Consider the following 26,998-nt stretch of genomic DNA (forward strand, 5'->3'; position numbering starts at 1 on the left):
AAACCAAGGAAAAGCAAGCACAGATGTTCTCTTTTAATAAAGGCAGTTCATACACAACCCTGTAAGATGGTAATGAACAGATTTGAATGTCATCTTTAGCTCTATCATAATTACTATTTACAGCCATTCACTTTTTAAAATCAAGTGCTGAAGTCAAATGAATACAAGATGAAAAGGCGATTGCCAACCCTACTAACAATTGTAACAATTGTTTTTCCTATTACCTATCCTACTCCCCAAAGCAATGCCAAAATACTGATTCCTGGAAGAAATACATTTCTTCCCAAAAGATCATGTGTACGATTTAAAAAAACAAAAATGCTTCAAATCCAACATGGGTTTTTGTAGAACTAGAATGAATTGTTTCCAACCACTGGCCACCCATTTGCCACTAGATAACTGATACATAATAATAAAAATAAAAATCAAGGGCTCTCAGTACCTCGAAAAACAATTTCCATTGGTTCTAAGCATTTCATTTACTTTATTTCATTTCATTTCTCCTTAAAACCTGTCAAACAACTTTTGCTTGTAAAGTGAAATCATACATTTTTTTTTTTTTTTTTAACTTTTTATTTTTTTGTAACTGTATAAAAGAGAAAAACATTTTCAAATCTGGCCAAAACAAATCTCTTCCGGTACAGAAGATTAAAATCTAGCTAGCTTAAGGGTGGAATGAAGCAGATATTACAACTGACAAAAAGGGTGTGTTTAAAACAAGAAATTATAAGTAAAAGCAAACTTAATATTAGATGGTAAATGTGAGACCATGTCATTTTCCATTCATTCATAAACATTTACAACAAATTGCATTCTTACTGTTAAGCAATCAGTCGATGCGATGCGTTGGAACTTCAAACCCAAGATGATAATCAGTTCTCCTTTTGGTCTTTCGGATGCAATACGTTTCTGGAGGACACTTCCCATTTTCTTAAGATACATTTTTGTTTCATATCATATCATATATCTGTTTTTATCTGCATCTGGATAAAAACATGCTCCTTTTGTTCTGGTTTTGTGTGTACCAGTCAGCACCAAGCAAGCGGAAGATCTCAGAGAAGAGAACGACCAGAAAAATATATATACTAGAAAGTCGCTTTAAAGAAAAAAAAAAAACAAAAGAAAAAAAACAGGAGCTATCATTAAAACAAAAGGAACACTCACATCACACATTAAATGTACTGCATCACATTAAGAAATTGCTCCCCAATCAATTATCAATTTCCCCCCTCATATACCAGTAAGCTTCATACCAAGCTGTCCATTAACACTCAGGCATTTAAAGTATACACTTGAGAATCATCAGCATGCCCAGACACACGATTCATGTTATACATCTCTAAAAAGGGATATAGCCTTTAACCATCATCAATTCCAGATGCAAGACTGAAATCAAGGAGAAGGCAGTACATATCGGCTTCTCTTTTCCAGACTTTGCAAACAAACAAGCTCCTGTTCTTTGTTTTGTTTTTTGAAAGGCACAGACGATACCACCGGTTTTTGCATTGATAGAAATCACTGCCCTACGTTGTACACAAACAAAGCTGTGAATAGATATACATCTCCAAAGCACATGAATATTCTTCATCAATTAATCTGCACACCAGAAGTACACTTCAACAACCCTGACTCAAAGCATCACGAATCCTTATTTAACAGATTTGAGTTGTACACTTTACATAGCAGGTTCTATTACCCAGTTTTACAACCCTGCTTATCTACAGACCCAAGTATAAAACCAAAAGGATCAAAAAAGTGGAAAAAGATCAATTTCTAAGCTATGTAATTACAAACTGAATTCACAAAGATTGTTGAAAAAACAATACAATAGCTGCTGTATTTCAAGTTATTTGCAAATCCATTTTAAATGATAAAGATTTCATTAAGTAAACAATCAAATATGCACAAACATAATCCTGAACTCTAGCATCATAAAAAAACACTTACGCAATTTTTAAGACGCCATTAAGCGTTTAATGTACGGCGGAACTACAATCGAGTCTACAAATAAATACAGGTCATTTTGCATAGTGTGCTTGATGTAGAAAGTGGAAAAATAGAATGGCACTTAAATAAATGTAAGGAAAAAATTCACAGTAACAACAGGTTATTGTTAAGATTTTGCAAGGTCTGCTAAGGAACTATATTTACGGGTTGCAGATTTCTGAAGCTTAGAGCAACTGAAGGAATTAAGGGTTTTAGGGAAAGCGACTGCCAAGTGACCAAGCCCACGGGACTGCTGGAGAAACGCTGTAGAACAGGTCTGGGTCAACTAACCTGTCCACTGCGGAGAGAAAAACAAACCCTACTGATGGGTGACCAGTAGGCAATCCCTGGTAACCTTCCTGAGAGCTGGTTCAACACCATCATTCAGAATTAACCCTTAATCCTGCCAAACAAACAAACAAAAAAAGTAGGGGGAAAACAAACTTCAGGGTGTTGCTTCATCTCCACAGAAATTACAGAGCACATAAACTACAAACAATCAACACACCTATTGAGACCACAGCACTAGCTTTTGAATTTAAGTCAAATGTACAATACATTGCCCCGGCCCAAATGGGGCGCTTTGATTGCTTAATGCACAACTGAAAAGAAAACAAACTAATGGGAACACACAAAAACAAGAGGGAGAGAAGGAACGATATAAGGGCACATGATGACAGAACACCTGCCGTTACGTTAAATGTCCACCCCCCCCCCCCCCCAACAAAAAAACATCACATTCTGTAGAGCCGAGCCATGTCATCTCAATGAGCCAAATCTATATACACCTGGAAACCCTTTCCACCCGAAATCAAATCATAGAACTGAATCAATTTTAGCTGCTGTACAAATATATAGTCAGCACTGTGCATAATGTGAAAGACATCCAGCTCATACTTAAGAGTAGGGGGGCCAATACCTAATTGCTACAACCAACTCCCCCCCCTTCCAACCCAACAAACTAGATTTTAACAAAGCATTTGGATTTTAAATTGCTGTTTTCTCTAGACAATTTTTATTTAAGTCTTTAGAACTGGGATAAATAATCCATATTAAGACTTCTTATATCACTCTATAAATGGTAAATGTCATGTCTTTTGGAAAAAAATAATTCATAATTCTGGCCGAAGGATAATGGTTTATTGGATCAACTATGGGAACATCTTTGCTGATCGATGCTGTGAATTATAATTTTTTAACTAAAATTAAGAGAAACAAATGTAATTTATTAAGACTTATTATTTATTATCTTGTATTAACAACTCAAAATTCATGGTGTTTTTTTAATTTTTCTCATGTTTTGATAGATTTTTGAATTTGGGAACATTGAGATGAAATTAATTAGCATGTAGGACGGGTGTTCGGGAACAAATAATCTCCGCCAGAGAGGTACTGACATGCCCAGAAACTAAAATAAACGTGTCTTGCGTGCCTGGCAACTAAATATTTTCCATTCACCTACAAGAGGAAGGTTTAAACAAAGTTTGTAAATAACCAGCAGAATAAGTATCTTTTAATTTTTAAATACCAGAATTGTATTACTAATCAATATTTTGCTTCCCAACCAGCATATTTAAATAAATACTACTATATTACTATAATATATATACTAATAGTATACTATTACTATAATATTACTATGCACGTTTCATATTTATTCTCTCTCTACCAATGACTTCGGAGGATAAAACAAATAGATTTTAATTAGATGAATGCAGTTCATGGATTTAAGAGGAGGTTCAAAGGAGGTGGATTTTTCAAGACTATCTTACTTCTCCAATAGTCCTGCTAAATCCTAACCTACACAAGAGTCCTGGAGTTTGACACTTCCTTCTCAGAAGAGCGTGTCACGGTGTAAAGGGGGTCTAATGCTCAATGGGAGAGGAATTAAGGGCATCAAGACTCAAAATCACACTCCATCACATCAAAAATTGATCATTTCACTACTGGAGGGGAGGACCAACAGTTTGTTTTTTGAGGGGCTACGACATAAGACCCATTTCCTAGTGCTATTGTTGACGTGTCCCACTAGATCCTGCCAAAACGTTGAATGCCCCTGCTTTTTAAAAAAAGATCTTTGAAAAATCTGTACGACAGGGGTTTATGGCTTTACTCCTATGGCTGAGGGTAGATACTACAATTGAGCAGAACCCATCTCTCTTGTGGAGCACAAAAACAAACTGCAGTCGACGGATATCTTGCAAACAGATAGGGAAACAAATACACATTGCATTCAGTTACATAAAAATCAGGAAGCGATGACTAGTGCTCATCAGAATACTTTTTAAGGCAGCTGTAGGATTTGGTTGCAGCTTAAGGTTCTTGTCAGATGATGGGGAGGGTGCGTAAAGCTTCAACGAAAGAGACAAGGTTGGCGTCATCCTCTCAGATCTCACACTGCTCAGTTCTACTCATCACAATTAATATGCAGAGAGGAGACCCACAGAGAGAGACCATTCATCGCTGATACACTCAAGCTCAGTTACAGAAGGTTTCACACACTTGCCACACAGGGGAACTCAAGTGCTGTCAATCTCTGACTCTAGTGTCCTTCTGCGATGCTGTGGAAGGCAGGGGGGGGCATATCTATCTAGACAGGTAGCCTGTCAGCAACACTCAAAGGCATGTGTCACACGCATACATTCAATGCATATGGTGTACATTGAAGCTTTTCTATAGAACAGTTCAAAAGAATAAACACGGTAAAAAAAAAAAAAACTAAAAAATAAAGTGATGACATCGTCCAAGGGCGAATTTTTACCATTTTCAGTCTTGAATTTAAACATTTCAAGCTCTGACAACTACTTACCAGTCCCAGGCATCCAATATTTTCACATTGTTTACACTGGACTCACGTGGAGAGAAGGAAAAAAACTGAAAAGTTTTGAGTCAATACCTCCAAAATCATGTCATTAAAATGGAAAAATATATAAAAATTAAACAATATTTTTGTTTTTATTGTGGGTATAATATATCGTTTCATTATCTCATAGTATATCGGCTGCAATCCCTTTTGCGAAACACTCACAAGATGAAAGATGCATATAGGACCCCGGCTTACTGGGAGGGTCCAGTCTGTTTTCTTTTACAGTTTGTCATTTAACAGTGATTTATATTAATTTTGATGGGGAAGCAATGCTACATCCAGAGAAAATGTAAAAAAAAAAAAAAAAAAAAAAAAAAAAAAATCAAGCATTCAGTGGAAGTGATTCTCTGACAGCGTTAAATCTACCGACACAGGGCGGCACATCTCACTCAGCCAGTCTGTAGATGTGGGGTGAATTCGGATGAAAGATGTCATTATAATTATAATTATCTGACATATGTGCTACAGCTGTGTTAAAGGAAATCCGGACTCAGGCCTCGAACACATCTGGCGCTCCTGACGGCCTGAGCTTGTGGAAGAATGGAAAACCAAAATGAATCGTCGCTGCCAGTCTCTCTCACTCCGGCTCATCTGCGCACATGCTTGTCTGAGGGGCGAGGAAACGGGCCGTGGGGGGGCGGTTGGGGGTCACCGTTTCATCATTTTCTAGTGTTCTTTAAAAAACAAAACAAAACCAAGAAAAAATTCTAGAGTCAGCTGAAGGTCATAGATTCATACGTAGATGCTCTGGCCGCTTGGAGATCATGGGATAGGCCTGCTTTTTGAAGGGTGCGTTGCTCGTGCCTCCGGGCTGTCTGATGGGCAGTGGCGCCGAGGCTTCGCCGCTCGAGGTCACGTCCATTTGTTCTGACACCTCCATGGGGAACTCCGTGGGCGACTGTACGGCTGGGGCTCCGGGCCCCGGCGGACCTCTGGGCCAGCAGTCCCCCGAGGAGAACTTCACCGGACTGGAAGGGGAAAGAAAAACGAAAAAGGTGTGAAAATAAATCACTGGAATGTATACTGAAACATCCACAGCGATATGGAATGGACAGACTGTTTATGGAAATGTGTGTCTCTCTCTCAACCCATCTCCTACAGTATAGTTATTTGGTGGACACCTTCAGGGGGAGGTTTGTTTTTGTGTACAGAATTGGCCATTAAACGAGAGTTGGAGAAGAGTGACCTGCCGCAACAGGGAAAGGTGCTATATACCTGACTGGCGTCCGTGGGCTTCCCAGAAATCGACGAGGTGATCTGATTTTTGGCTCAAATGAAAACTTCTCTTTTACATTTTCCAGCACTGACGGAGCTACGTAGGTAAACCCCTGCAAGAAAGGCAACCGAGTCAGACACATGCAGGATGAAGACACAAACAGATTCAACTTCTAGGACGTTGTTATTCTGACTGAACAGATTTCAGTTTCAGACACAGCAGAGTCGCATAACTATATTTCCATTAGGAATACAAAACCAAACACACGCATACACAGAAATGGAAATACACATTGGCTACTGTACCAGGAAGACTTGATTGGCACTCTCACTGAGCGTGGAATCGTCGGGACTGTCCACAGGGGTCTGGCTCGTAAACTTTGAATCGAATTGGCTCACATCGTCTGCAGATTGCTGTGAAGACAGGAGGAGGAGGAGTTCACCACTGCTAGCATTAATTTTGCTAACAACTCCTTCTGTTCAATCTCCGAGCCAGGAAGTAGAATGTACTTTCTTGTTTCTCAATATTTTATATAACGAAGCCGCCGTGAAATATCAAAGTCCAACAGTTTCTGCTTGTTAGCAAAAAATCTAATAAACAGGGCAGGTTAGGAAATCAACCCCTGAAGAATGCGGCGGATTATTTTTTTTTAGTCCACGATGATCTCAAATCTAACAAACCCTCAAGGATACCTACTAGTATAGGTTTGAAAGGAGGCTCCACTTTGCGAGCGAGGAGTTCATCCCAGTTAATGTGTCTGAAAAAGCCATGAGTCTGCAAAGGAAAGAAGGAAGAGAAAAACTACAAAACCTTCCACTGTTGTCCTTAAATCTAACTGAAAAAGCACAGGAAACAACATTAAACATGAACAATATTCACACCGATTAACACCACCTCATCGGACACATGAATCGACGCCTGTGAGATCTTATAATAAAAATGCTGTTTGTCTCTTAAATCAGAAACAAATTACTCAATCTAGGAACACAAGACCCCCGCATTCTCCACCCCGAGACCCGCACCTGCACTTCCGTGGCATCTCCGGCTCCGGCTCCCAGCCGTAATGAGGCGTTTCTCTTCAGCAGCTAAAGATGAAAGGCACACAGGACAGAGACACCATTGATCAGAGAGCAGAATACAGATTCTGAACCGCATTAAGGGTCATTCATAGTCATACCCGCAGTAACTGATGATCGTGAGGTTTCGGAAAAAGCTCACGATAAGGAAACTGTAAATACGGAAACTTGCTGAAAAATTCATACAAGTTGCATTAGTGATGCTGGGGAAATGCTTTCAGTACATATTTCACAGATACAGTGAAATTAATAGGGTTGAGTTCAGTCATCACTCCCTCGATCCCAAGAACCAAGATTTACCTTCTTTAGCAGATCCCTGGCTTCTTGTGTGAGGTAGGGCGGGAGGTTCAGTTTACACTTCAAAATTTTGTCGATGGTTTTCTTCCGGTTTTCTCCAGTGAACGGTGGCTGCAAAAACACGAGCTCACAGTGAACCTCTGTATCGCTACACAAACGCCCAGCTACTGGAAAGATTCAAAACACACTTCCAATCGATTGCACCTACCGCTCCTGTCAGCATGTCGTACATTAAGGCCCCAAGACTCCACCAGTCCACTGCCCGGTTGTGTCCACTGCGCATGAGGATCTCGGGGGCCCTGTAACAGAGAGTAGAGCAGGGAGGTTAAGCTGGTCAAATGCTGTATATTAAGTTCTACTCCTCCAGAAATAATAAACCTCACCCACGACTCGGGGGGGGGATGTTAAAAATAAGCACAACAGTGTGGCTACCTTGCAGGAATTAAAAAAAGAAAACTAATTAAAAACCAGACCAGACGCACAGCAGAGAAAGTCCTACAATCCCCCTTCCACAGAGCAGAGCGCGAGAAAGCGGTTTATCCATCTCTGTAAATCTGGACTGTGGACAGCAGCAGTCAACAGCCGGCTTGGCTTACCTGCCCACAACTAGAGTCCTTCCCTCAGAACATCACAAACTCAATACTCTCACTCACTGTGTTCATATACATTGATGACATGACTGTACAGGAGAAAAGTCAACTGCTGCTGTTCTGACTATGCTCTGTATAAACCTTCAGAAGAGGGGCACTACTTACATATACTCTATCGTCCCACAGAATGTGTGGGTGACGGTGCCGTCGTGTATCGACTCCTTGCAGAGCCCAAAGTCCGTCAGTTTCACGTGACCTGCAACACACAACATCTTTTACGTTGGATGGGGAAAAAACAAAGTAAGTAAATCAAACAAACATTTTTATTGCTTTATTTAAACAAACTGGAGATTCAGAAAATAACAATTGTGTTTGACCCACCAAATACAGAAATTAAAAAAGAAGAAAAACAAAAGCGCTTACAAGAAAAAAAATGAATTTATTGTCAACAGAACACTTTTTTTAGTGCTTCAGGCAGACTTTTGGCACTGGACAGTGAAACTTCAAAGTCTTATGAACTTGTGTAAAAAAGAAACTCAAATCTGACCTCCAGAACAGAAATTACAGCCATTTATATTAGACTACCAACAGCCAGAATAACTATATACAAGTAAAAATAATACTAAACAGGGAAACAAAATTCCAAACATCTGGCTTTTGAATATTGTCACTTTAGGCATTACATAGACACATGCTATTCTTTACAACAGCTCCTGTCTATTTTGATGCAGTAACTCATCCCAGCCACCACGCTGCCATGGCATTTTATTCTTGCACAGAGCATACTCAGTGGCTTTCATAGTGCTGTAAACAGACTCCGCATCTATGATTTGTTTTTGAAGGCTGAGGTGTTTTATTTTTTGTGTCAGATTCCATTTTTCCACTTTGTATTTGGTTTTCTTGCTGTATCTCATCCTTCTGCTCTGTCTGTGAATCTATTCTGTATGTGCGTTGGCTTCCCTATGTGCGCTCTGTGAGCTCTCGCACAAACACACAGCTGAGCGCAGCCTAGCCTGCTCAGATATGCCCGTGTTTGATATCATTGGAAAGCTACAGCCCTGCCCTATAAGAACATGACAGACCCGTTCGCCAATGAGGGACAGGATTCAGGTAATAGTGCATGGGATGCCGCCCCCTTCTCCCCTCTGGGGCGTCACCAAAAAAACATGCATTTCTTTCAGAGCCTGTAGCTAAGCACTGCTTATATGGAAATGGCCATAACTAGGCTAATTCGAAAGCTTTGGACCTGCGGTTTTCGGGAGTGACAGCTTTGAGCACCTATGGGAGACAGGATTAGAGTAATATGATGTAGGACACTATGGCGGACCCCAAAGAGTATGACATGGTCTTTCACTGTAAAAAGATCCTCCTTTGAAGGGGGTTATTCAGAGCTGATCGATGCCTTGGGCTGGTTAACTGTACCATGCCTTTAAACCAGTTACGTGGGATGGGAAGCATTATCACTGAGTTGTTTAAAGTCTTCAGATCTACAAACAGCTAGGAAGCATATTTTCTGGTGATTCAATACACCGGCTCCCAGACATGACATCTGTGAAGTACAGTCAAACCATCATCTAGCCCTGTGCAGGGCAAATGCACAGCCGTTGCATTACCTTGGTTGTTAAGCATGATATTTTCTGGTTTTAGGTCCCTGTAAATGATCCCTTTCTGATGCAAGTGCCCCAGGGCCATGGAGATTTCTGCTAAATAGAAGCTGCAAGTAAAAGCAGAACCTTTAGTAACTGTTGGACAACATGCTCCTTTCATTTTCAATGCATACACTTTTTGTGAATTCACACACTTTACAAATACATACAATTAAAGGTAGAAACATTTTTTGTTATACTGGTTGAAAGTCTCTTCACATCCTGTTAGCAATCAATACTTTATGTGGTCTAAATGTAAAAAAATATATATCTTCTGTGGAAGGGACAGGACTAAAAAATGATCGACCAATCATTGCATTCGGTCCGAATGTAATGATAGGATGTCCTTCCTGTCTGTCAATCTATATTTGCATACCGCTGCGCAACTTGTTCGCGCAGACAATCACACGTCATCAGCGCGGGAACCTTGACGCTGTGCAGAGCGAGTGTGAGAATGGAAGGTGAGCCGCAGCTACTATTTTTAAAAACATAATAACCGTAAATAAGTTGTTTACGTTCGTTATTATTGTAATGTCTAACCTGCGAATAAGACATGAGGTAATCTGAAACCGTTTCCACCAATGTCTCTCCTCCTGGCGCTGAGACTCTGCTCTGAAGCGAGGGCAGGCTCTATGCTTTCAAAACAAGCTTGCTAATGGCTAGCCTATCTGGATTACACACCCTGTCTTTAAGTAGGCCCCCCTCTAAAAAATACATGGCTTTGATTAAAACAAATTAAAGGAAAAATCTAATATTGTTCTTCGGGGATATAAGGGGAAATCACTTGAAGAAAACCTGATGCACCTCAATGTTGCTTTACCTTTTTCTCATACCAGTATATGTCAACTCTCTCTGAACATTGTGGCAGAAGTCAACATTACGTGCATTTTCAATATTTCATATTTTGTTTTCATTACTGGGTTTCATCTCTTCTACCATTAGCAGACAAACTTGTTTTTCACACCTGCAAAAGCCATTCTGACCAGCAGAGGGAAAGAGACAAAAACGTGATTCTCCTCGATGTGGTTTAACTGGCAGTTTGGTTGGGATTGTTGAAGTTGAACGTTATCTTTAACTTTCACAACTTCCAGAACAGGGTGCATGCTTTTCCAAGTACTCACCAGGCCGTGTCTTCCATGAATATTCCTTCTCTCTCCAATTGCATAAACAGCTCTCCACCTGTAAGCAGCACCACAGCATCTCAAACACGTGTCTAAATATTGTGACAGCAAACGATATAGGCACTGTATCTCTAAACTGACTGCCTGCAGTGTCTCTGGGACTCTTGGGAGAACAAACTGATCTGTTGGCAGACGGTCACTGCAGAGGGGGGGCAGGGGGACAGTTAGATGCCTCTTCCGAGCTCAGAGAGGACTAATTTGTGGATTTACATGATACTTACAAAAAAGAAAACACTTTAAACTATCCCACGATTGATACGAGTCTGCAAATTGCATGTAACATAGAGATCAATCACATTATGCAGCCAATTAAGCAAAGTGCAGCTTCATACTAACACACCAATCAACCAGAGCAAAATTAACATGGAAGACAGAGTCTGTAGTTTTTTTTTTTTTTATCTGATGTAACAGTGACATTTTAAAAGTTCCAGCCCCTCCATATGCAGTACATTTATACACATTGCTCATATTTTTAAAAGGTTTACGTGAGTTTTAAGCTCTCAGACACACCAAAAACTTTAGACTGACCACTTAAGTACTCCAGGATGAGGTAAAGTTTGCCACCGGTCTGAAAAGCATATATGAGGTCCACGATGAAGGGGTGCTTGACTTCTTCCAGGATGTTGCGCTCTGCTTTCGTGTGAGCGGTGTCCTTCGCATTGCGCACAATCATCGCCTGTTTGAAGCAGGAGACGATACGTTCAACAGAGAACTTACACTGCCTCCACACAGCTCCTGTTAGCAGCTGCTCCCCCGAATTAGTTATTGCATTATAACAATTGAGTTAAATCACTAAAATCTATGCAGCTTTTACAGTTTCTTTGCAAGGGATAATGGTCCTATTTTTCATACGAGTTGTCATTAAGAATGTCAAGCAAATGAATGAACAAGTAACATATTAGTAGTCATATTTATTACAAATAGCCACAAGAACATTTGATTATAAAAGCTCTAGTTTTTAGGGGGAAAGATTGCATTAAAAGGTCATTTATCAATGAGAGGAGGGTTTAAAGTTTTTTTTTTTTTTTAGAGGAATTTAAACCATTCTAAACATTTAACCATGGTGAACAATACTTTAGCTGTTATTTTTCTATTACGCAACTATTCTTTCTCCTCCCAGAAGAATGACAACAAACAAATTCCTGAAATCACCAAGTGGTTCTCAATGCAGGTTTGCAACATAACTCATGACGAGTCCTAGCGATTCCGGGAAAAGGATGAAACACTGACGACTTAGACGTGAAACAGGTAGTCCACAACAGGGCCCTATTAAAACTAACAGCTTGTTGAATTGAAGTGTCTTGTAGCACTATATTTTTCACTTATTAAAACTCTGACATTTAAAAAGAAAAAGCCCAGGATGCAGCACAGTAGCAATGATAAATAAAGCGAATGTCAAACACAGTAGCAAAAAGCTTGGCGCCATTAGGATGCGTCACAAGGAAGCCGGGTTTATGTGCTATTAAAATTCGGCCAATAAATTTAACAAGCTGTGCACATTACAATGAACCTCCGAAATGCGGGTACTTGTTGGCAGTTTCACGCATTAACTGGCGCAACTAAAAATGTTTAAAACACCAACGCTGGCCTCCGGTTCAGTGTAACTGACGGACCGTATTGGCACAGCTCTCCAGCAGCGAATCCGCTAAAAAGCCGAGCAGCCCCTGGGATTGGCAGATCCAGTTCTGACTGGCTTCACATCTGATGGGCCTAATGCACCAGTAGCTGCACAGACACTAACACCAGGAGTGTGAGGTTCCTCGGATGCTGTCGATTCCCGACGCAGCTGCTCAGAACATGTCACTGATGAAACCAACACGCTCAGTGCGCTTCCCCTCTTAGCTCTGTGGGAAGGGCAGACCCACAGGGCTCTCGCAGGCACAGACGATCTTTTACCTTTCCCTACAGCAGAGAGTAACGTTACATCTGGCATTTAACATTTGCCTACACCCCCTAGTTGCCTTACAATGACATACCTTTTTCAGGACCTTCATGGCGAATATCTTTCCCGAGTTGGCCCCCGTTACCTTCCGCACTTGGAAAACCTGACAGGAAAGAATTGTCAATAAATCTCTAGATAGACTTTCAGAATTATAATTAATTAATTAATTAATTCATTAATTCAAGGCATCAAGGTGAGAAGAGCCTTACCTTCCCATAGCCACCCTTTCCCAAGACTCGCAGCAGCTCAAAGCACTCGGGACGAATCTTCTCGGTTCCCTTGTTGACACTGTCCTCTGAGATTTCAAACTTCTCACAGTTCTCTATGTTACTGGAAAGGCAAGGACCATTCACAGTCAGTAAACCTTACACCGCACAGACAAATCAACACTCAGCTGACAGTTTAGGCAAAACGCATACATTCATTTAAATATTTAATGTTCTATGGTAAAAATTACAACGACAAAAGGCATTTCAATTTGTGCTTTATAATTGACTAAGAAACATTATATAACACAAATATAGTAAAACACATTAAAGGTAACCAAAGTAAAGAGACCATGTTGACAGGGAACTAACGGAGTACAGGGAAGGATCTCCTTACCTCAGGTGCTAAACTTCTGCTATGGTCTCCATTAATTAAAGTGCAAAGAACAGTTTAAGGGAGAAGCTAAAAATACTTACAAGACTTCAAAGCCGCTGCATTGTTCCATGTATTCGCTGATCTGAGCCTGAAACACAGAAAGTGGACAATAAATATAAACTTCTCCATGTGAATCCTCTGTCAGAGACCGTCCGGTTGCCTGTTGCTTTAACAAGCAAAAAAAGGCTTTGAGTGAAAACAGACCTATGATATTCAAGCATGATCAGACTTATGTTCAAATTAATTGGCTGAATGTTAAGAAGGAAGGTTATAAAGCTGTCTAAATTATACATCAACCTAGATTAAAACACAGAAATGCTACAATATGGATTTATTTTTTAAGTCCCAAAGAGTGAAAAATTCAAGACTTAATGTCTGTAGAGGGAATCCCAAGAGAGCAGTTCTTAATTAGAGAAGGCTGAGTGATAGATACAGTACAGCCCCCAACTGACCACTTAAGAAGAATAGGCTACCGAAAATGGAAATGCTAAGATGGCCATAATAATTTAATGCACTGTGGAAATAAATGATTGCACGTTACAAAATTGCACTGGGCTTACTGCAGTACTGGAGTTCCTTTCATTTGGTATATAGGAGGCTTGCAAATGAAATCAACTGAATTTTCTGCACATTAACATAGAAATAATAATAAAAAAAAAACTATTGTAAATTAAATGTAATTCATGCATGCTATTTATAAAATTCATAAAGCATACAGCTCATATTCATTTGTTTACCCACAAAAATCTGATTAAAAAGGCCTAGGCTGCCATCAGATTCAAACTATGCGAGGAATGTGTATTGTTACTACAGCAGCTGATTAATTAAACACATTCCTATCACAGCTTATCTGAAGCCTTGGCTTGCAAAACTCCAGCATGCAAATTACATCTTGCTAAGTGACACCACTCATTATGTCTGAAATATGCTGGTCAGTCACTGGGGCTGCAGTAATTATTATATACACTTTCTTCCTTTTCATTCCCCATACGACAGCAGGGAATAGGCGTGTGGACTGTGGTGCCGTTAAAATAAATAATAATAAAAAATAAAAAAAACACAAAACCACCGTGCTTCACTACAGAGAGGATTTAAACAAGGCAGTTTAGTGGAACTATTTTAACTTTAACTTTTTAACTTTTTCATTTTGGACATAAAAATGACATTCCTTGTTCCAGAGAGACAATATAAACCAAAATGTGTTATCATTGGTCTAAAAACAGAACAAGATGACATTAATTGGAAAAAAACAGCTGTGAAAGAGTGTAGGTGCTGAAAAGAATAAGGGTTGGGTTTAATTAAGGAAAGCTATACAAGGAACAGTAAGACCTCAGGTAGCCTGTGCAACACAGCAGCTAACAGAGATTGTACTGGGCAGGACTGGTGTTCTCATGAGAAAAGCCTGGCCTCCTGCAGGTGTTATTTTATAGCAGCACCTCTGCCTGAAGTGGCCTGTGAGAGTAATCAGAAAACTTTTCAGAGCCCTTGAAGCATCAGCCACACAGCCACAGCAGCTCGGCGGGCTGATCACAGACAGACAGGGAGGAAAGGGCACGCCATACAACACCCGAGCCCACCCAATCCACACACAGGCCCGCCCCCCCGAAATTCCCCAAACAGGCCCATGTGAGTTTCTGCATCTCCAACCCTCCAAAAGAAACGTTTGTTTTGAGGATTCTTCAGGGGCTCAAACAGACACTAAAAATGTCATCCAAGGCAATAGTCGAGACGCCGGGTCCTGGACTGACAAGACAGGGCGGCCAAGGTTCAAGGCTGAACTTTAGCAATCATGGCTGGCTTCTATAGTCTGTAAACAACACCTCATTGGACAACCAACAAGGCTCAAATCAAGGCAGTCCCAAGTCATTTTAGTAGCACTCTTTTCAAAGAATTGAGAAACTGGATGCAGAAAGCCTTTGGGAATTAGTGGAGTAGGTCCAGGCTGCAAAAGCTACTGGCAGAATTTCCAATAGTCAGCAGTGTCTATGTGCTGGGTAACCTGCATGCACTGAAACCATTTATTATCTATAAGTGCCATACAGAGACCTATGAATAATGACAGTTCATTAACAAACATATATTGAATCACTAGTTAAGATCAGCAATTTATCCTCATTTTAGAACTTTTAACCTGACACACTTATCCCAGTATAGCTCTAGTCTAAGTGTGCTTAATAGCAATAATAAAATTCACAATAATTATATTAATAATAACAAAGTATTCTGTAATGTATCTGGTAAAACATTCACAGACCACAAATTACCGTCTATACCCTTGTGTGTGAACTGCAACAACGTCTGTGATATAATTCTGCCCTTTAAAGTGCAACAGAACAGAGATATGGCGTTTTTATCTAATGACCTTTGGGAAACCACAAGCATAACATACACCTAAGCACCATAAATTAAACGACACAGAAATCCTTAAGTCAGCATTAAGATATTAGCTTAAATGCATCGGGAATTTCTTTATAATACTAAAACCTACTTGTAACTTACTGGAAAAGACTTCAACAGATTTCAGACAGGAAAAAATCAACACGATAAGTAATGATTAGGTCTCCGGTGCTAAATATCCTTCTGTGAGTATGTTTTACTTAAGGGTGGAGATTAAACCAAGATTAATTCTGCCAGATCCATTAATATTTGATGTGAAAACACCTGGCCCTTTCCAGGGGATTATAGCATACTAGCGATCTGCCCATGTGTTGCTGTGCGGTATCTGGAAATGGGAAGGCAAATGCACAGGATCACGGGGATTAGCACAGCAACCAGTGTAACAGTCCAGTTGTGTAATTGTGCAAAATAACGCATTAATAATCTCACATTTGACTACGTACATCATAGTTTAAGGAACTCGAAGTGTGCAAGTCACAATGAATTGAGGTGACGTAAATAAATACATCGTGCAAAATATGAATGCTCTCCAGCTAAGGCTTGCATCAGGACATTGGGTAACGGTTTAATTTGTATACGTTTCGTAATTAAATACATTAACACATGATTTTTAAGAATTTTGTATTGACTTTGCATTAAAAACCAGCAATCGTGCATGAAAGTTCCCTCATCTCCTGTCGCGCCAGCCTCCGGGGATGGCAGGTTTGTTTTGGTGTCTGCAAAACAGCAACTTAACGCACAGCTCTCTATGTGCTACACTACACAAATACAGCTACACACACCTGAACAATGCAAACGCCCATAGGTAAACACGGTTATTACCATACAAACACAAGGTTTAACCGAGAAGTCATTTCACACCCCAGGGCAGCTGCACTACTGAGCCACCGTACCGTAGCGTCCGTTATGGCAACAGCAGCCCTGTTGATAAAACACTTCTTGGGAGTTTTGGAAGACCTTCTATTAATAATGTCTACAATGAGCCCTAACAGTGTTTTCTCCCGGTTTTAAAGGCCGGTTTGGTGAAAGTAGGCGACATCTGTGACACTTTTGAACGGCGCCACATTTCCCCCGTTTATTGTAGCCTGGCGCTGTCAGACTCGGGCCTATGCATTTGCTGCAGTGTGTCGCCCGCAGAAAGGCCTCTACTTTCGGACCCCTGCCACCCCGCCCGCCCGCTTCAACGCCGACTTTCTCACCCCGTCTTCAAGTTCCTCGTCGGAGACATTGTCCTCCGGCTGGTCCAAGTCAATGTCGAAGACGCCAGCCATGGCCTCGGTCTCTCTTTGCCGTCTCAGTCCGTAAGAATGGCGCTTTCTGCCCGCCTCATGGACACACACACACCGCCGCCATAACCGGCTCCAGTACGGGGCATGCGCACAGTGCCACCAACCACACACAATTCCACCGGAAAAAAACAAAAAAAACACAAGAGGCCTCAAAAGACGACTTACTGGACCGAGCATGCGCACTGCCCAAAGAATTCCTATAGTTGTGGGCAATGTTGGAATTGAGCATGCGCACTAGCCAAAGTGTTACTAAAACTGTGGGAACTGTTGGAGTTGAGCATGCGTAGTGCTCAAAGTGTTACTCTAACGGTGGGAACTGTTGGAATTGAGCATGCGCAGTGCTAAACGTGTAACTACTACCGTGTGCGCTGTTAGAATTGCGCATGCGCTTAGATGTCTAGGGCAGTGTTTACCAGAAACCGGTAGCTACGAGCAGTGACCATGCGCAGTGTGCCGGGTACAGCGCAGTCAGTTTGAAAGTTGAGCGGTCAATAGAGGAAGCAGTGAGTATTATTTTTTACTTTAACGTGTTTGCAGATTCGTTCAATATCTTTAGCTTTGTCCGGACAAACCTGGAATCAGCCTTTACAAAATGATTTTAATAATTACTAACTTATTCTCATGAGACTGGTCTGCAGAAGCAGTTGTTTCCAGAAGCGTAACTACGAACTAAAACAGGGTTTGGATGTGGAAGAAACGTTTATTTACAGCAAAAGGCCAAACCTACACCACAACATATGACATGAAACACCAAGCATTACAGTGTCCTTGTTGTTGTTCCAGTGGCATTTAGCTGGGCTGAAGGGACAACACACACGTTTCTTTGGACATAAGTGATGTCCAGTTCTTTATATTACACTGTTCTATTTTTCTTTCTTTCCCCGTTTGTCCAGGTGGGATTGAAAACAGAGTCTAGTATAATGAGTTCACAGAGCAGTGTGGGGTAGTGGAGGGTCGTGGGTTCAATCCCAGGTGGGGGACACTGCTGTTGTGCCCCTGAGCAAGGCACTGTACCCAGAATGCTCCAGTACAGTGGTTTTCAAACCGGTCGTGGACTACCCCCTGCCCTGCTGGTTTTGGTTCCAACTGAGGTCTTAATTGCTTAATTTAATCCTTAATTGACCTAACAAAGCAAATATAGCATTCAAGTAATTAAGACCTAGGTTGGAACAAAAACCAGCAGGGCAGGGGGTGCTCCAGTACAAACCCAGCTGTGCACATGGGCAATTGTATGTAAAAATAATGTGATATTGCAATAAGATCATCTGCTAAGCAATGTGAATGTAAAGTGTTACTGAGCTGTGAATGTCTTTACACAGGCTGCGCTCAGAGGAGATGTCAATCGTGACAGTGCAGCTGGGCCAGTGTGGAAACCAGGTGGGACAGGAGCTGTTTGACGTCCTCAGCCAGGACTGGCAGGATGGACAGGGACAGGGCTCCAGGGTCCAGAGAGAGGCACACAGCAGCTGCTCCCGGGAGCGCTTCTTCAACCAGGAGCCATCCGGCCGTGAGTCATTTGAAAACGCAAAACAGAGGTCTGAGGTGATCTAAATCAGTGGTCCTGGAGGAGGCCCTACCCTGCTGGGTTTTGTTCCAACAGAGCTCTCAGTTGCTTAATTGAACCTTAATTGAACTAATAATTTCATAAATCGGAGCCTTTTAATTATTTTAAACAGTAGGGGTTTTAAGTATAGAATTATATAAGGAACTTATTACCTTATTAAGGAAACAACTTTTTTTTATTAGTTACACAATTTAAAAAGTCAAATGTAAGCTAATTATTAGTTCAATTATTGGTCCCCCAGTGCTAACCCCAGACCCCCTGTTTCCCCATGTGCAGCCCCCTCCGCCCGGGCCGTCCTCATCGATATGGAGCCCAAAGTCATCTGCCAGACGATGGCGACGGCTGCGAAACGTGGCAGGTGGCAGTATGGGGACGGGTCGCACTTCTGTCAGAAACAGGGCTGCGGAAACAACTGGGCCAATGGGTAAGGGCTCCTGTCAGTGAGTAGGGTCTGAGGACTAGGGGTTCGATTTCAAGCTTGATTCCTGAGGTGTGAGCCCGGTAGTATTTCAAATCATGGTCTAATACACCATACAATTTCACTGCTATTCATCACAAGCCAATGTCAGTCTGGGTTTCTTACATGATGAATTGTAGTTTCTCTGTCATGTAAAGCTTCTGTCCTGAGAAACTCACTGTGCGTTTGTTCGGTTTGCTATCTGCTTCTATTCCCATGATCCTCTGTGGATGGCGTTGAATGTAAAGTGACTATTTCAGCTCTCACATGTGTACGGTCTGTAATGTGTGGATATGATTACTCTGTCTTCTGTACAGATCAGGCTTGGTGTTTGTGTTGTGTGTGTGTGTGTGTGTGTGTTGTACCTATTCCAATCTCCGTGTGTGACGGCTGCAGGGCATAACTCCACTGCTTCTCCTCGGCAGCTTCTGTGTCCATGGGCCACGCTACGAGGAGGCGGTGGGGGACGTGGTGCGCAGGCAGGTGGAGCGCTGCGATCGGCTGGCTGGGTTCCTCTCCATGATGAGCGTGGCGGGGGGCACTGGCTCGGGGATGGGCACCTACATCACACAGTGTCTGCGTGACGCCTACCCCCACGCCTTCCTGCTCAACCAGGTCACCTGGCCATACGGCACAGGAGAGGTGAGGAGCAGAGAGGATGTGGCAAACGCAACACATGCAGCTGCTTTGTTTGGAAACAACTTTAATATGAAGTGTCCCCAGACAAAACAAAACAAAGTATATAGAAATAGTAATGGATGGATTTGTACTGGATGATCTTAAAGACAGATTAACTTAATTGTTTCCGTGGTAAATGGTTATCCAAATAGTTAATCCCGTCCCTTCTCCAGGTGATAGTCCAGAACTACAACTCAGTTCTGACTCTGTCCCACCTGTACCAGTCCTCAGACGCCATACTAGTCCACGAGAACGACACGGTGCACAAGATCTGCGCACAGCTGATGAACATCAAGCACATCTCGTTCAAAGACATGAACGAGGTCATTGCCCACCAGCTGGGCAGCGTCCTGCAGCCCGTGTCTCCGTCCCCCGGTGCCACCGAGCTCGGCACCAACCCCATTGGTAAAGCCTGCCCGAGCCATGCCCCGTTACACCATCATACATTGAGGCCCTGCAGTGGACACTTGATGAGTGTGTATAGAATACACACACATATATACACATTCAGTGTGTCTCCCTGCCCACAGGTGATCTGATGAGCAGTCTGGTTTGTCACCCTGAGTATAAACTGCTGAGTATAAAGAACATCCCTCAGATGTCCCACGCCAACCAGGCGTACAGCATTTTCACCTGGGCTGGCCTGCTCAAGCACCTGCGTCAGATGCTCATCGCCAACGCCAAGATGGAGGAGGGCAAGTGGGCTTCATTTCTCAGTCTGTTTCTCTTTTCTGTTGAGTCTACTGTGAAAGCCATGAGTTTCCCTCGCAACAGCTTTAAATAGCCAGTACTGAGTTTCAAGTTACTTTCCACCACTAAACCTCAGTACTGGTTTGTGCCAGTAGGGGGCAGAATTGTCACAGAAACCACAGCACAGTTGTGTATGAACACAGTGATGAGCCGAGTGTTGGGCTTGTTCGAACTTCCTGAGGATTGAGACTCTGCACACGTCAGTGTTGTGTCACAGTTAGAGTAACAGGCAGGACTGAGGAATGGGGAATGTGGATAAGTACTCATTTGACATATCTCAGAGGTCTAGAATACCTGCAGCAAGACGACACTTAGAGCCTGGCATCATCGCCCTCGGTGTGGAGAGATTGCCTGTGGACGAGATTTGAATTCCACAGACCCGGAGTCTCGAGTTGACCTCTCGTATCGTGTGTGTGTGGGGTCACAGGTATTGACTGGCAGGTACGCGCCCCCTCGCTGGGTCTTCGCGCGGCACCCAAAGCCAGTCACAACACAGCGCTCGGCTTCAACACCTCTCTGGCCAACCTGCTGATCCTGAGGGGGAAGGACGTGCACAGCGCAGACGCAGGTGAGCCGCACACCTGCAGTCTGAGCCGAGTCACTTTTGTACCGCAGTTAACCACCTAACTAAAGTTTCACCCTCCGTGCTTCCTTTGAGCCACAGATTGTATTTCACTGCCTTTGTCACAAACACATTCATCGCCCTTTTCCTGATTTCTCTCCCACTGTGTCAGTTGTCCTGTGGTGTGACACATGTATACATGACAACTGATTAAGATTCAGTGGTACACAATAAAGGCCCAATCTTCTTGCTCTGTGTTGCTGCAGGGGGCTTTTCCAGTCCGGCGCTGTACTCCTCGTGGCTGCCAGCAGAGAGCGCCCTAAGCATCTGGAGATCCGCCCAGCCCTTCAACAGGTACGAGAAGTCTGCCACCCTGGTCAGCAACAGCCAGGCGCTGCTGAGACCCCTGGACGCCATGGTGGGGAGAGCGTGGAACATGTTTGCTTCACGGTGAGGACGATCACGGGGATGGCCTCCTAGTGACAGTCAGGGGTGCGTTTCAGGGTCACAGCTGGAGCTGAAGACAAGTTCAAGGGCCAGTTCAAGGGCTGAAGCGCGTTGACGTGTTGAGGAATACTCTATACACGTGAAATTACATTGTCACTCTTGCTTTGTAATTGGTACTTAGTTACTACTAAAGTAATCACAAAGTAGATTTATAGATTAATATGAACTATTAATGAAGAGACACTTACTGCCAAAAGTTATAGTTGTCCAATCAAATGTAAATGGCACTTTTTCCACTATTTTGTTTTGGAATATTACAATATATTAAACCCCTTAAACTGGATTCAAAAACAAACACACAACACTGTTTCCAGCAGCACAGTGATGCTGGCGCTGCAGTGCGTGTTGGGGGCGGTTGGCAATGTGTCCAAAACCTTGGTCTGCTGGTACAACAATGCAGATGTCAACACTGGAGCTGAGCACAGGTGCAGCAGATTGTGGGCTTGTTTTGGCAGCATCTTCACAAAAGCTGTCATGCTTTGTTTCCACAGGGCTTATGTTCACCAGTACACAAAGTTTGGACTCTCCGAAGAGGATTTCCTCGACAGCTTCACTGCTCTGGAGCAGGTCCTCTCCAGCTACAGTCACCTGTGACCCAGTTTATTTTGAAGAGCGGTTTTCCTGAGGCGATGTGCCTTCATATGTATTGACACACCTGCTCTAGTATGAGGCTGGTAACTGTTCGCACCCTGACGAGCCTCTCATAAACCCTCGGTGCTCTCTTCCAATATGACAGTGTGTATCGAAGGCCAGACAATATTGCAGCATCTCCAGCAACTGGGAGGGCCGTGGATGGGGCGCCATCTTGAAAAGGGAGGGCAGGGGACCTCTATGACTCGTGGGATTTAAAGTTTTGTCAGGATGTGACATTGCTGAAACGGCAGTGGGAACACATACTGATGGCTGGCACTGCATTTATTCGAAGCCCCACTGCCAGCTGCCTCACGTGAATTTAAAATCACACTCTCACATTTGATTTTGCAGATGTGAACTCATTCACTGAGGGATGTAGGGTCGACACAGATCTGTTCTCAGCCCCGGGGTGAGCAGTGCAGTCGCAGGGCAGGAGAGCACACCCCTGATTGCTAACGGGCCTCTGAAATGATAGACCAGGGGCTGGCTTTGTGAGTCACTGCTGCTGGCCAACACAGGCCTCTGTGTGTCGCCCCATTGATTAATCAATGAAATGCTGTATCCCTGTTCCTAGGCCCTCAGCCAAGCACTAGTAGTAAACAAATTAAAATAAATCATTCAGGGGATTTTCTGGCCAGAATGAACTGCGAGTTCAAGCTGGGGGGATTTCCTTCATAGGACCGAAATATGTGCACTGTGACGTGGATTGTTGTTTTCTTCTGTATGTACAGCTCTGGAAAAAATTGAGACCACTGCAATTTTTTCTTAAATCAGCATCTCTACATGTATGGCAGCCATTCCATTCCATTCATATTTTTATTTGGAATTTGGGAGAAATGTCAGTAGTTTATAGAATAAAATAAAAATGTTCATTTTACCCAAACACATACCTATAAATAGTAAAACCAGAGAAACTGATTATTTTGCAGTGGTCTCTTAATTTTTTCCAGAGCTGTATATGTTGTGTATTAAATAATAATATAAAAGTGTATATAAAAGAGTGTATATTTAAAGTCTTGTGACAAAAGTTCTTTCTTTTTAAAACATCTTTACTAGCGGCTGCATCTCACCTTTTGGACAACAACTTTTTATGGAAAAAATAAGACTAGAATATAAACAGAACAGAATGAATACTTACTCAATACCTAACTAGATAAATACACAAATAAATCTACACAGGGAAATAAACTTGTATTCAATACAATTTAACTAAAACAAATAAATATACAGGTTACCCAAACAGACACTTTTTAAAGAAACTAATAATAGCAATAAAATATCAAATCAAGTGTTCATACAGCGATCGGATCATCCCTCATTCCAACAGCGTCTCACATTTACGGATGTTTAGGTTTAGCAGGAATGGGGGCAACGGAAAAAAACGTGAATTGGTGTATATTTGTATGTGATTTCCTTGTATTTCCAGCTAATCGGCCTCCAGATCTTGGAGCCCAGCGATCATTCTGAGACGTCTGCTGGTGTTGAGCTCCACCAGTTCAGACCTCCCTGGATTTGGGGGTGGGGGGGAGACTCATGATCCAAACTCCGTATTCACAGAGAAAAAAAAGTGCCGAGCCATGGCATATCTGATTACTAAACTGCATGACAGTGCAGCCGAAACCATCCCACTGAAACGCGACACTGCCGGCGAGCCAGGTGAGGCTATATATAGGTCAACACTTCAAAACAAATGGATTGAGTTGCACGAAATTACAATTACACACCAACAGAGAGGATTGCATTACAGTCTGTTTTTAAAAACTGATCTTTTACTCTAATTCTGCACACACTGCACCTGAATAGACACTCATGGTAATGGATGCCAGGAAGTGCAGGTTCAATGGCAGCAGCTGTCTTCAAAGCTGAACTCTGAGGAGGTTTGTTTGGGAGAAGATCAGTTTGGGGATATTGCAGCTACTGCTGCTGTCACAACTCATCACTTTGAATAATAAAAGGGTAATATTATAGACCATCATCAGCCTGTATCGATCCACCGCTGAATGGAGGCCAGATTTCATCCTCCCATCTTTAAATGTGCTCTTTTAGTTGTGTTTTTGTATCTCTTGGGATCCATATTATAGCTTCTTTTGTCCATCTTTGGTCTGTTCTTGCGCTGTGTCCGGCCCGTCCGGCCACTAACATTTTCAAAGTTTTTAACATTGCAGAGTTTGTGTGTCAAGTGATTCAGGTCCAAACAGTTCATTCACAGTAAGCAGACCAAATGACATTTGACAGCTCACTGATGTGTTGCTAAAACTGGATAATTTGTGTGTGAGAGAGAGCAGCAATTTCCACACACAAGCTACTTTATTGACCCTCAGCAGACTAATAAACTACAAACAGAAAGACTGGAATCCACATGATGTGGGTCACCAGGCTGATTCAGGGTCCAGAACCACTTTATACTGTTATTACACGTGTTTGTGTCCACCATGCTCTCTCTCCTGTTGATTTAACCCAGTGACAGAGTGCGTTCATTGACACTAGAGCAGCCACAAACAGCATTTGGTGTTACATAATATAAGACTACTTGTAATGTTCATTAAAATACAAACATCTGCAATGTGTAGTGATCATGCAAACCCTAACAAATGTGGTTTTCCACTCTTCTCTCCTGGACCGATGGCTTACAGACCGGCTGACACCAGCCATATCTGGACCGAAGCAGACACCCTGCAGGCTTTGACTGGGTGAACCACCGAGTTTCTTCTCTCTTTAGTCCTTTGAGAGTAGTTGTTTATCCCTCCATCAGTTCACACGGGGAGGGGCGGAGAGAAAGAGTGAGTAAGACTGGCAGGAACCCTGTCTAAGTCATACCGGTCTTTTCCACCAGTGACGCAGCTCTGACCACCAGACTGAGTCTCCACAGTGATCAGTAGATCAAAGCAAAATGCCAACGAAGGTCTTTCTTTGAATGACTTCACAATTTATCTTTCGGGTCTGTGATTATGGTCTCTAAAGTCGGACGTTATTTCTCATCGGCAGCCCACAAATGAGACAGCGTTTTGCCTTCACCTCAAGACGCAGACCGAGTGTAACGGAACGAGGTCTGCTCGTTTACACAGCCGGGGAGCTGCGCCTCGGCTCCAAAGCAACCGTGGCTGTGCACAGTGACTAATGAACAAACTGGGTTAGATTACACTCTCAGAGAATGAGATGTCTGCTGCATGCTTCTACACAAGTGGCTTCTCCAAACAAGCTCCCACTACGGGGCATTACTAACACAGATTGTGTTTTTATAATATAGAGTATGAAAGCACGACATAACACGGCCGATCTATTTGCTTCACACACTGCAGAACATGATACACAATATCTACCGTTCCAAATAAAAATACAAAACTAATCGGGAAAGACACTTTTAGAAGCTGGCCTGTTTTTTCTTTGTCACGTCAAAGCACCTGTTCACTCATGGTTCCTAGCTGAAGCGTATTGGACTAGAAAGCTCCCCTGCATTGGCTGTTGTTTCTATATCTTACTGTATCATAGTCAATTTATATTAAACCTCTCTATGAATGTTTGCAATACACTTTATTATTATGGATATGAATGCAATTGTTAAAGCAATAAAAGGTCAGTCGTGTTGGTGGCTGCTGGTTGGCGTATTTATTGGTGTTTTAGTATCTCTGTTCCAGCATCCGTTCCACTGCAGGGACGGTCCCATCGCTGGGTGCTCGAGCCGTGGCTGTGGTCTGGTGGTTTGGACTCGATTTATTTAAGGAGTCGAGGGAGGGGGTGGTGGTGGGGGGATAAAAATAATAAAATAGCTGCACTCGCTCACAGCAGGCTATGGCAGATCAAAACACCCAAAACAAAAGGCGCTCATCCCTTCATCCTATTCTCTAGACAGTTTACGAGCGGCTCTTAAATCAGGCATTTTATGTGGTGGCAGCACAGTTACTGCCAATTGAATTTAATGAACTTAGCTGTGCTGGCGAGGCGCGGGAGATTAGTAACTCGCGAGACGGGAAGAGCTCCCGTGGAGAAGGAGCTCATCAAACGGCCGTAAACTCGGAACAGGCAGCTGAACCCCCCCGCTGCACGGCCTTCTGGGAAAGCAGTTGCATTTCTGAGGCTCCAATGCAAATGCGTCCTTGGGATTAGTTTAATTTCTAGGGGCTGTGGGTTTTGCATGCTGGTTGTGGAGGGTGGAGGTGTGCTGTTCAATGTCTTTTACGGTATTGGGTTGTAAATTGTCAAATCAGACCTCACCTGGAACAATAACTGGCTAAAAAAAACCTTTACTTTGGGTAAGTAAACCTGAGAAGTTTACACAGCAATCTTTCACAGAAGAGGTTGTTTTTCTTCCTAAATGTTTTTTCCTCATCAAAGGGAACAGGTTTCCTGGAAGGGCCGGCTTCCAGAACAAACACAGAGCCTCGTGTGGGAGCACACCTGGATGGGTTTATAGACGGGGAAATACTAATGGCTGTGTGTTAACTCTTAAAAACCTGGTTGTGCCATCTTTGTCTGTTTAACCAAATTGAAGAAAGTAGAAACTTCTTGGGGAGGCCTTCATCTAGCAATGGATTGATAGCTGCTGCTGCGGAGCTATATATATTTAGACAGGTATCCTAAAGGGTTTATCATTATGTTTTAAGATACTCTAATACATGCCTGGATAATGGTGTCTGCTAATAAATAAATAATAATAATACTGACTTCACTTTCTGTAAGGATTAGGACACTTTTCTTTGTGGTAAATAACTGGAATCCCAA

At 42.5% G+C, this 26,998-nt stretch overlaps 2 protein-coding genes across 2 annotated transcripts; one reads left to right on the plus strand and one right to left on the minus strand.

The window, feature by feature from the left end:
* Nucleotides 1-4: 4 nt before the first annotated feature.
* Nucleotides 5-17,268, minus strand: LOC136718400 (ribosomal protein S6 kinase beta-1). Its single transcript, XM_066696116.1, has 15 exons — nucleotides 17,039-17,268; nucleotides 13,484-13,530; nucleotides 13,010-13,130; nucleotides 12,835-12,903; nucleotides 11,387-11,534; nucleotides 10,799-10,856; nucleotides 9,645-9,745; nucleotides 8,197-8,287; nucleotides 7,650-7,740; nucleotides 7,445-7,552; nucleotides 7,091-7,153; nucleotides 6,765-6,842; nucleotides 6,374-6,481; nucleotides 6,068-6,180; nucleotides 5-5,820 (listed from the first exon to the last, which is right to left on the minus strand). The coding sequence occupies exons 1-15, from the start codon at nucleotides 17,108-17,110 to the stop codon at nucleotides 5,577-5,579; spliced, it is 1,512 nt and encodes a 503-aa protein (XP_066552213.1). The 5' UTR covers nucleotides 17,111-17,268; the 3' UTR covers nucleotides 5-5,576.
* A 269-nt stretch (nucleotides 17,269-17,537) lies between these two features.
* On the plus strand, nucleotides 17,538-23,292 carry tubd1 (tubulin, delta 1). Its single transcript, XM_066695794.1, has 9 exons — nucleotides 17,538-17,631; nucleotides 18,448-18,635; nucleotides 18,969-19,116; nucleotides 19,575-19,791; nucleotides 20,001-20,232; nucleotides 20,358-20,522; nucleotides 21,005-21,145; nucleotides 21,406-21,589; nucleotides 22,138-23,292. The coding sequence occupies exons 2-9, from the start codon at nucleotides 18,464-18,466 to the stop codon at nucleotides 22,238-22,240; spliced, it is 1,362 nt and encodes a 453-aa protein (XP_066551891.1). The 5' UTR covers nucleotides 17,538-17,631; nucleotides 18,448-18,463; the 3' UTR covers nucleotides 22,241-23,292.
* The last annotated feature ends 3,706 nt before the right edge of the window (nucleotides 23,293-26,998 follow it).

The sequence above is a fragment of the Amia ocellicauda genome, chromosome 22 (assembly GCF_036373705.1).
Source record: "Amia ocellicauda isolate fAmiCal2 chromosome 22, fAmiCal2.hap1, whole genome shotgun sequence".
Lineage (NCBI taxonomy): Eukaryota > Metazoa > Chordata > Actinopteri > Amiiformes > Amiidae > Amia > Amia ocellicauda.